This window comes from Notothenia rossii (genome assembly GCF_949606895.1).
Source record: "Notothenia rossii genome assembly, chromosome: 12".
Lineage (NCBI taxonomy): Eukaryota > Metazoa > Chordata > Actinopteri > Perciformes > Nototheniidae > Notothenia > Notothenia rossii.
This window is the reverse complement of record NC_136911.1, coordinates 392,990-403,475: the sequence shown is the minus strand read 5'-3', so window position 1 is coordinate 403,475 and position 10,486 is coordinate 392,990. Positions and strand designations below refer to the sequence as shown.

Genomic DNA, 10,486 nt, shown 5'->3' with positions numbered 1-10,486 from the left:
ACGGCTCCTTATGGGTACTGCAAGTTTTGAAGTGCCGGAGCGGCGTTCTGGTGCTCTCCGTCAGAACTGCACCCCTATCAGACGAGACATATGCCACGTGATGACATGTTAGGCTCGTGTTGTGTTCAAGGACCCTGACCTTGGCCAGGAAAAACAGGCACTCGCTTGTTTAATTTTTTTGCGGTCTAGATTTCTTAAATGTTTTTCTTTTTTGCGTGTGTTTATAAATTACCTCAAAGGCCGTACCAAATGGTCTCGCGGGCCGTCTACGGCCCGGGGGCCGGAGGATCCCCACCCCTGGTCTAAGCAGTGAATTGATTAGTCTAAGTTGTTAATTGATGTTGAGTGAAATGGGGAAGAAATGCATGTAAATCCTTTATTTTTGTTATTCTAATATATGAATATTATCTGTTCGATGCATAAGGAGATTTCTCACATTCCTCCTGTTCATTATAATTAATTAATATATATTGATCTAATAATACAATGTGATATAAAGTCAATCCAGAAGTCAGAGGTTATCAGAAGTGAACTTTATTTACATATTTCACAATGATTGACGGTGTTTGTGTTGAAAGAGCAGAAGAAGAGATGGTTCCTGTTGCAAAGACACGCAAAAATAACTCCTATATTGTGCATTTAAAACATCCCATAATTCACCTTTGGGTTTGGAGCGAACAGCTGGGCTTCATTACTGGTTTCAGACGTTATTCATCCATGCAAACCCCAAAGTGCAAATCCCTTTCAAGTTCACAGCTAATTTCTGTATTACAATTAGTTTGAAATGTGAGGCGCTATGTGAAGCTCGCTGACGTGTGTGTGTGTGTGTGTGTGTGTGTGTGTGTGTGTGTGTGTGTGTGTGTGTGTGTGTGTGTGTGTGTGTGTGTGTGTGTGTGTGTGTGTGTGTGTGTGTGTGTGTGTGTGTGTGTTGTATATATCTGTGTGTGTGTGTGTGTGTGTGTGTGTGTGTGTGTGTGTGTGTGTGTGTGTGTGTGTGTGTGTGTGTGTGTGTTGTATATATCTGTGTGTGTGTGTGTGTGTGTGTTGTATATATCTGTGTGTGTGTGTGTGTGTGTGTGTTGTATATATCTGTGTGTGTTTGCAGAGTTGATTGTTCTCGTTAAAATGCATCGATGGGACCAAACTACGGAACAGAAAGAGCTCGACTGCTTCCTGAAAGTTCCTCATCAGGTATTTCCTGCAGCACAAACTGAACGTTACCTTTTTACAAACCACGACTCAGCTCAGGTGATTCACGTGCTCTCTCGTAGTTGGATTCAGTTTGTTGAGTTTTAATCTGAGTTTAATTGAGATCTGATTTCATTTCTCACGAGTCGTACCTCGTTCAGTTCTCTGGTGATACCGGAGGTTGGAAATTAATCCTAAATAGTTTTTGCATTAAAATGATGACTCCTGCACATAGCAGCGATGAAATAAATAATGTGTCACAGGATGCCATTTGAAGCACACCAAGTCCTCTAACTGTAACTCATGCTGCCTTACTGTTCTTTATGATTATTACAGAGATTCAGTATTTGGGGAAATGTGCATAAATAACAAAGATAAAGTGCTTTCATCTCTAAACACACCTGCAGCTAAACTGTACAGTCCCTTTCTTCCTGCAGCTCACACCAGACTGTATAAAGGCTCTCACACACTCCACTGCAGTGTGAGGAACCCACACTGCGGTGAGAGGAACCCACAGTGCAGTGTGAGGAACCCACAGTGCAGTGAGAGGAACCCACAGTGCAGTGAGAGGAACCCACAGTGCAGTGAGAGGAACCCACAGTGCAGTGAGGGTTCCTCACACTGCAGTGAGAGGAACCCACACAGACTGCAGTGACACTGTGGGTTCCTCTCACTGCAGTGAGAGGAACCAGGTGATCTCAGGTGTTTGAGGTGAAGGTGTTCCTCCAGCAGGTTCCCGTTGAGCAGCAGAGAGGAATCAGACATCATTCACCAATTATTCAATTAGGACCAAAGTGATGACTTAAATATTCAACCAATCAACTCCTGGCATGTCCCATCCAGTTAGTCCAGCACATGGAAACACAACGCCCGCTTCTCAAGAGGCTTGAATGAACAAGCTCCATGCTCTATCTGAAGAAGAACCAAAAGAGAGCGCCCCACAGCGTACTTCCTCATGGAGACCTGGAGCTCGTGGTGAAAGGACATGACGCTGAAATAAAAGCTGCATCCAGGACTCATCACGTAGTGAAGAGTGCAGAGAGGAGATTTCTTCAACACGCTTTCAACAACAGTTTGTACATTTGAATGTGTGTTTCTTTATTACAGGAAGTGTGTTTTCAAAAGTCTCACATCCACAAACCCCTCTGATCATTTCCTTTCATCTCTTGTTTCTCTGCAGACGTCACTTTTTGTCGGCGTTGTGAAATATCTGTTCAATATTCAATACAGATCAGGTGTGTGTGTGTGTGTGTGTGTGTGTGTGTGTGTGTGTGTGTGTGTGTGTGTGTGTGTGTGTGTGTGTGTGTGTGTGTGTGTGTGTGTGTGTGTGTGTGTGTGTGTGTGTGTGTGTGTGTGTGTGTGTGTGTGTGTGTGTGTGTGTGTGTGTGTGTGTGTGTGTGTGTGTGCTTCTTCAGTACAGGAAGTGTGTATGTGCTTCTTCAGTACAGGAGTGCGTGTGTGTGTGTGTGTGTGTGTGCTTCAGTACAGGAGTGTGTGTGTGTGTGTGCTTCAGTACAGGAGTGTGTGTGTGTGTGCTTCAGTACAGGAGTGTGTGTGTGTGTGTGTGTGTGTGTGCGTGTGTGTGTGAGTGTGTCTGTGTGTGTGTGTGCTTCAGTACAGGAGTGTGTGAGTGTGTCTGTGTGTGTGTGTGCTTCAGTACAGGAGTGTGCGTGTGTGTGTGAGTGTGTCTGTGTGTGTGTGTGCTTCAGTACAGGAGTGTCTGTGCTTCTTCAGTACGTGTGTGTGGGTGGGTGGGTGGGTGGGTGGGTGGGGGTGGGTGTGTGTGCTTCTTCAGTACAGGAAGTGTGTGTGTTTTTAAAAGTCCCTCTGATCATTTCCTTTCTCACAGTTCATCTCTCTTTTCTCTGCAGACGTCACTTCTTGTCTGCGTTGTTAAATATCTGTTCATATGAGGGAGGGGGGTGGTTGCAGTATGACGGAGGGGGGGGGTAGGCGCTCATCATCATGTGGGCGGAGCCAGGCTGAGCTGGGAACATGTGGGCGGAGCCAGAGGGACCCCCTGCTGGGTCAGAGGTCATCCCGTTCACCCCGAAGCCCTGCATGACCCCTGGCTGCTGGGAGACTGGAGGGAGACAGGAAACAGATTTACTTTGGTACCTCTATTTCTATTCTATTTAAATAAACAGTTTATACACACACACACACACACACACACACACACACACACACACACACACACACACACACACACACACACACACACACACACACACACACACACAGGAAGTCTCCCAGTGTGAAGTTGTTATCAGTTTTGTAAAGTAAGGTAAGTACAATCTTGAGGAACTTTACTTGAGTATTTCCTTCTGTGTATTTCTACTCCACTACAGTCAGCGGTAGTACCTACTAAATACATCAACTCAAGGACTGTCCTTAAGTACTGTTTTGAGATACTTCTCCTCCACTACAGTCAGAGGTACACGGTGTACTTTTCCTCCACTACATGGATTTAATACCTTTAGTTACTTCTCAGATGTGGATGAATGATGTGAAATCTAATCAAGAGTTAAATCAGACTTTAGTTCAACCTGGAGTAAATCCACCAGCTACCCTGCAGTATACAAAGTCATTCAGACCAGTATCAGGTAGAAGCTGCCTTCAGGGACCAACACAGAAACACCACGTCCTGTGTGTGTGTGTGTGTGTGTGTGTGTGTGTGTGTGTGTGTGTGTGTGTGTGTGTGTGTGTGTGTGTGTGTGTGTGTGTGTGTGTGTGTGTGTGTGTGTGTGTGTGTGTGTGTGTGTGTGTGTGTGTGTGTGTGTGTGTGTGTGTGTGTGTGTGTGTGTGTGTGTGTACCAGGAGAGTTGGCAGGGTGTCTGGTGAAGGACACGTTGAAGTCGTCTCTCAGAGGTGAAGGGTTCATCCTCCTGCGCACGATGAACCCTGCGCCGCAGCAGAACAACACGCCCATCATCAGGAGCACCCTGAGGACACAGATACACACCGTACTGTAACACAGATACACACCGTACTGTAACACACAGATACACCGTACTGTAACACACATACACACAGATACACACCGTACTGTAACACACAGATACACACCGTACTGTAACACACAGATACACACAGATACACACCGTACTGTAACACAGATACACACAGATACACCGTACTGTAACACACAGATACACCGTACTGTAACACACATACACACAGATACACCGTACTGTAACACACATACACACAGATACACCGTACTGTAACACACAGATACACCGTACTGTAACACACAGACACACAGATACACCGTACTGTAACACACATACACACAGATACACCGTACTGTAACACACAGATACACCGTACTGTAACACACATACACACAGATACACCGTACTGTAACACACATACACACAGATACACCGTACTGTAACACACATACACACAGATACACACCGTACTGTAACACACATACACACAGATACACACCGTACTGTAACACAGATACACACAGATACACCGTACTGTAACACACAGATACACCGTACTGTAACACACATACACACAGATACACCGTACTGTAACACACATACACACAGATACACCGTACTGTAACACACAGATACACCGTACTGTAACACACAGACACACAGATACACCGTACTGTAACACACATACACACAGATACACCGTACTGTAACACACATACACACAGATACACCGTACTGTAACACACAGATACACCGTACTGTAACACACATACACACAGATACACCGTACTGTAACACACAGATACACCGTACTGTAACACACATACACACCGTACTGTAACACAGAGATACACACCGTACTGTAACACACATACACACAGATACACACCGTACTGTAACACACAGATACACACCGTACTGTAACACACATACACACAGATACACACCGTACTGTAACACACATACACACAGATACACACCGTACTGTAACACACAGATACACACCGTACTGTAACACACAGATACACACCGTACTGTAACACACATACACACAGATACACACCGTACTGTAACACACAGATACACACCGTACTGTAACACACATACACACAGATACACACCGTACTGTAACACACATACACACAGATACACACCGTACTGTAACACACATACACACAGATACACACCGTACTGTAACACACATACACACAGATACACACCGTACTGTAACACACATACACACAGATACACACCGTACTGTAACACACATACACACAGATACACACCGTACTGTAACACACATACACACACCGTACTGTAACACACATACACACAGATACACACCGTACTAGGGGTTTCACAACTACCAATATTTACTAGTCGACACGTTTTTCAAAATAGCAGTCGACTAGTCGTTACGTCATAATAGAGACACACAAAGAGAGGTGTACAACTGTATTTTCTATTGGAACTCATACAGTAACATTAAACAATGCATTTTAATTTGTGTTACATGGCTGAGTAAATAACAAACACTGGACTCACCAAAATCGACAGCAAAAAAGTCTTGTTTACATAAATGCCACGTAAATCCAGTGCGCAACACTTTATTCGCTGTCCTCCACGATAACGTCCAACTTTCCATATTTTTGGTTTGGTTTGAACACCAACGCATCGACATGTGAGGGAAGGAGGCTTGACCGCTTTCGGGTGACAGTGTTGCCTGCCAGGGAAAAACCCTCTCACTCGGGGTGCTTGTGGCTGGAATAGCCAGGTAGCTCCTCGAAAGCGGGGGAAGCGGTGCACGTTTTCTGCCCACCACTCCAGTGGATTATCCATTGTGGGGATATGCGGTGTCCGCTGGCAGTAATCCCGTAGCTCATCATCCGCATCACTGTTGACCCGTGTTTTCTTGCTGCTCGTTTGCCTCTGTTCAGTGCTGACGCCGGTCCGTTGCTCACTGCTGCTAGCATTACTGCTAGTGCTAGCTGTCGGCAGCGGGTGTCTCATCTTCAGATGGTTGCGCATAGCAGATGCATTTGTATTGTACTTCAGTACAGCTGTACACAACTGACACTTCACTGTGGAGTTGGTTACATCCTCGTTGAAGTTCTGCCATACATAAGAATGTCGGACGTGTTTTGGAGCATTTTGCAGCACCTCGTTTACCTCCATTTCTTTCACGACTATTTGACTAGGGCCTATAGCGCCGACTAGTGGTAAAGGTAGTCGACTAGTCGATTAGTTGGTGAAACCCCTACACGTACTGTAACAGACAGATACACACCGTACTGTAACACACAGATACACACAGATACACACCGTACTGTAACACACAGATACACACCGTACTGTAACACACAGATACACACCGTACTGTAACACACATACATCACACTGAGACTTAGACATACTTATATATCCTATTTTAGATATTTTATGTATACTATATAGTGATGAGACATAGTAACTATATAGTGATGAGACATAGTAACTATATAGTGATGAGACATAGTAACCATAGTGATGAGACATAGTAACTATATAGTGATGAGACATAGTAACCATAGTGATGAGACATAGTAACTATATCATTTGAATGCATATTTCCGACATACTATGACTCCACTATATTCTCAGTTTTGATGTCATTATTTATCTTGTCAAAGCCCCTCCTCTCAGGAAGGACTTTTCGTCCCAAGACGTCTCCTCTAAACACAATGTCCCCTCTCTTCAGAAACTCTCTGAATGATGAGCTCACCAGAAGTACCATAGTCTCTGGATGGAGAGCGCTCTCACGCAGCAGCGAGTCCCACAGCAGTCCTCATACGAGCGACATCTGCAGTGACAATAACACAGTTAGCAACGAGCTCAACACAAGAAGGACACTTATCAGGTTTCCTTTCCTCACTCCTCTCCTCTTCCTCACTCCTCTCCTCTTCCTCACTCCTCTCCTCTTCCTCCTGCAGACTCTGAGCCACCTTTTATACAGATTGCATCATCTTCTGGATATTAGTATGTATTTATTGAAGAAGGGACAATGCACATGAATCACCTTGTGAGTGTGCAGGGTGGACCTGTGAGTCCACCTTGTGAGGGTGCAGGGTGGACCTGTGAGTCCACCATGTGAGGGTGGACCTGTGAGTCCACCTTGTGAGGGTGCAGGGTGGACCTTTGAGTCCACCTTGTGAGGGTGCAGGGTGGACCTGTGAGTCCACCATGTGAGGGTGGACCTGTGAGTCCACCTTGTGAGGGTGCAGGGTGGACCTGTGAGTCCACCTTGTGAGGGTGGACCTGTGAGTCCACCTTGTGAGGGTGGACCTGTGAGTCCACCTTGTGAGGGTGCAGGGTGGACCTGTGAGTCCACCTGGTGAGGGTGCAGGGTGGACCTGTGAGTCCACCTTGTGAGGGTGCAGGGTGGACCTGTGAGTCCACCATGTGAGGGTGCAGGGTGGACCTGTGAGTCCACCTTGTGAGGGTGGAGGGTGGACCTGTGAGTCCACCTTGTGAGGGTGGACCTGTGAGTCCACCTTGTGAGGGTGGACCTGTGAGTCCACCTTGTGAGGGTGGACCTGTGAGTCCACCTTGTGAGGGTGCAGGGTGGACCTGTGAGTCCACCTTGTGAGGGTGCAGGGTGGACCTGTGAGTCCCCCTTGTGAGGGTGGACCTGTGAGTCCCCCTTGTGAGGGTGGACCTGTGAGTCCACCTTGTGAGGGTGCAGGGTGGACCTGTGAGTCCACCTGGTGAGGGTGCAGGGTGGACCTGTGAGTCCACCTTGTGAGGGTGCAGGGTGGACCTGTGAGTCCACCTTGTGAGGGTGGACCTGTGAGTCCACCTTGTGAGGGTGCAGGGTGGACCTGTGAGTCCACCATGTGAGGGTGCAGGGTGGACCTGTGAGTCCCCCTTGTGAGGGTGGACCTGTGAGTCCACCTTGTGAGGGTGCAGGGTGGACCTGTGAGTCCCCCTTGTGAGGGTGGACCTGTGAGTCCACCTTGTGAGGGTGCAGGGTGGACCTGTGAGTCCCCCTTGTGAGGGTGGACCTGTGAGTCCACCTTGTGAGGGTGCAGGGTGGACCTGTGAGTCCCCCTTGTGAGGGTGGACCTGTGAGTCCACCTTGTGAGGGTGCAGGGTGGACCTGTGAGTCCCCCTTGTGAGGGTGGACCTGTGAGTCCACCTTGTGAGGGTGCAGGGTGGACCTGTGAGTCCCCCTTGTGAGGGTGGACCTGTGAGTCCACCTTGTGAGGGTGGACCTGTGAGTCCACCATGTGAGGGTGCAGGGTGGACCTGTGAGTCCCCCTTGTGAGGGTGGACCTGTGAGTCCACCATGTGAGGGTGCAGGGTGGACCTGTGAGTCCACCTGGTGAGGGTGCAGGGTGGACCTGTGAGTCCACCTTGTGAGGGTGCAGGGTGGACCTGTGAGTCCACCATGTGAGGGTGCAGGGTGGACCTGTGAGTCCACCTTGTGAGGGTGGAGGGTGGACCTGTGAGTCCACCTTGTGAGGGTGGACCTGTGAGTCCACCTTGTGAGGGTGCAGGGTGGACCTGTGAGTCCACCTTGTGAGGGTGCAGGGTGGACCTGTGAGTCCCCCTTGTGAGGGTGGACCTGTGAGTCCACCTTGTGAGGGTGCAGGGTGGACCTGTGAGTCCACCTTGTGAGGGTGCAGGGTGGACCTGTGAGTCCACCTTGTGAGGGTGGACCTGTGAGTCCACCTTGTGAGGGTGCAGGGTGGACCTGTGAGTCCACCATGTGAGGGTGCAGGGTGGACCTGTGAGTCCCCCTTGTGAGGGTGGACCTGTGAGTCCACCTTGTGAGGGTGCAGGGTGGACCTGTGAGTCCCCCTTGTGAGGGTGGACCTGTGAGTCCACCTTGTGAGGGTGCAGGGTGGACCTGTGAGTCCCCCATGTGAGGGTGCAGGGTGGACCTGTGAGTCCCCCTTGTGAGGGTGCAGGGTGGACCTGTGAGTCCCCCTTGTGAGGGTGGACCTGTGAGTCCACCTTGTGAGGGTGCAGGGTGGACCTGTGAGTCCCCCATGTGAGGGTGCAGGGTGGACCTGTGAGTCCCCCTTGTGAGGGTGCAGGGTGGACCTGTGAGTCCCCCTTGTGAGGGTGGACCTGTGAGTCCACCTTGTGAGGGTGCAGGGTGGACCTGTGAGTCCCCCTTGTGAGGGTGGACCTGTGAGTCCACCTTGTGAGGGTGGACCTGTGAGTCCACCATGTGAGGGTGCAGGGTGGACCTGTGAGTCCACCTGGTGAGGGTGCAGGGTGGACCTGTGAGTCCACCTTGTGAGGGTGCTGGGTGGACCTGTGAGTCCACCTTGTGTGGGTGCAGGGTGGACCTGTGAGTCCCCCTTGTGAGGGTGGACCTGTGAGTCCACCATGTGAGGGTGCAGGGTGGACCTGTGAGTCCCCCTTGTGAGGGTGGACCTGTGAGTCCACCTTGTGAGGGTGCAGGATCTCAGTGCGTCACACGTTAGATCTTAAATACATGTTTAACAATGTTTTATATTTCCTCTGCTCCTCTGAGGATGTCCCGCTTGCTTTAATGCTTATGTTCTTACGTATTGCATGCACTAAATAATGCAACAAACATGTTCTTGTACTGTGTGTGGAGCATTACAGATAAATATAGAATCAGACTTCTAGAATATCCTAAACTCAGAATCTCTTGAATGGTCTTGATGAAATGAGGACGCGCTGCAGAGCTCTGAGCAGGTTCTGCTAAACACAAAATATGAACAGTTTTTGTATTCTTTGTCTTAAATCATGCAAACTTTGGAAATATAAATCTGCACACATGCTCGCTGCAGGGCGGTGTGCAAAGATGATATTATATTACATATAAATATATATATTACAATAAAAGCTTTTTGTGTGGAACCCAAGTGTTCACTCACGCTCCCTGAACTATATCAAGAACACAGATTATTTGATAAATAGCTTCAGATTGTTTTTTCGCCAAAGACAGTTTTAGAAATGTTTGTTGTGGTTTTTTATTTTAAACATTGTGTGGAAAACATGTATTCTGTGTATAACGCTCCAACAGGGACTGGCTGGGACCCTTAATATGAAAACAAAGGGACTGAGAAGCTGCAAAGCCCGTCGCTGTGTAGTCAGGTTTCTGCAGAGGATGAAGTGTTTCAGTTTGACACACTAGCATCTCCGTGCCCCGTATGGACGCACATCCAAAGGTGGGAGGTGGGAGGTACTTGCATGAAGTAGATGGGGTACCCGCCTTCGAAATACCAGCAGTACTTCTTGGCCTCGACACACTGTGAATAAAAGAGAAGCAGATTAAACACATGTCTGTTTCTCTGCGCTCATCCCCCAGAATGCTTTGTGCC

At 48.3% G+C, this 10,486-nt stretch overlaps 1 protein-coding gene across 2 annotated transcripts; it reads right to left on the bottom strand.

Moving 5' to 3' along the window:
* Positions 1-2,928: 2,928 nt before the first annotated feature.
* On the bottom strand, positions 2,929-10,480 carry vopp1b (VOPP1 WW domain binding protein b). 2 transcript variants are annotated; one of them, XM_079661217.1, is made up of 4 exons: positions 10,356-10,480; positions 6,907-6,984; positions 4,006-4,133; positions 2,929-3,271 (listed from the first exon to the last, which is right to left on the bottom strand). In XM_079661217.1, the coding sequence occupies exons 3-4, from the start codon at positions 4,121-4,123 to the stop codon at positions 3,063-3,065; spliced, it is 327 nt and encodes a 108-aa protein (XP_079517343.1). In that variant the 5' UTR covers positions 4,124-4,133; positions 6,907-6,984; positions 10,356-10,480; the 3' UTR covers positions 2,929-3,062. The 2 variants fall into 2 exon arrangements, with proteins under 2 accessions (XP_079517343.1, XP_079517344.1); XM_079661218.1 differs by lacking the exons at positions 6,907-6,984; positions 10,356-10,480 and adding an exon at positions 5,691-6,310.
* Positions 10,481-10,486: the final 6 nt, after the last annotated feature.

What these genes read in the sequence shown, in the direction of transcription:
- vopp1b (XM_079661217.1), bottom strand. Translation starts at nt 4,123, where the DNA reads ATGATGGGCGTGTTGTTCTGCTGCGGCGCAGGGTTCATCGTGCGCAGG. An exon ending in ACACCCTGCCAACTCTCCTG is followed by an intron (nt 3,272 to 4,005) that starts GTACACACACAC and finishes GTCTCCCTCCAG; the next exon opens with TCTCCCAGCAGCCAGGGGTC.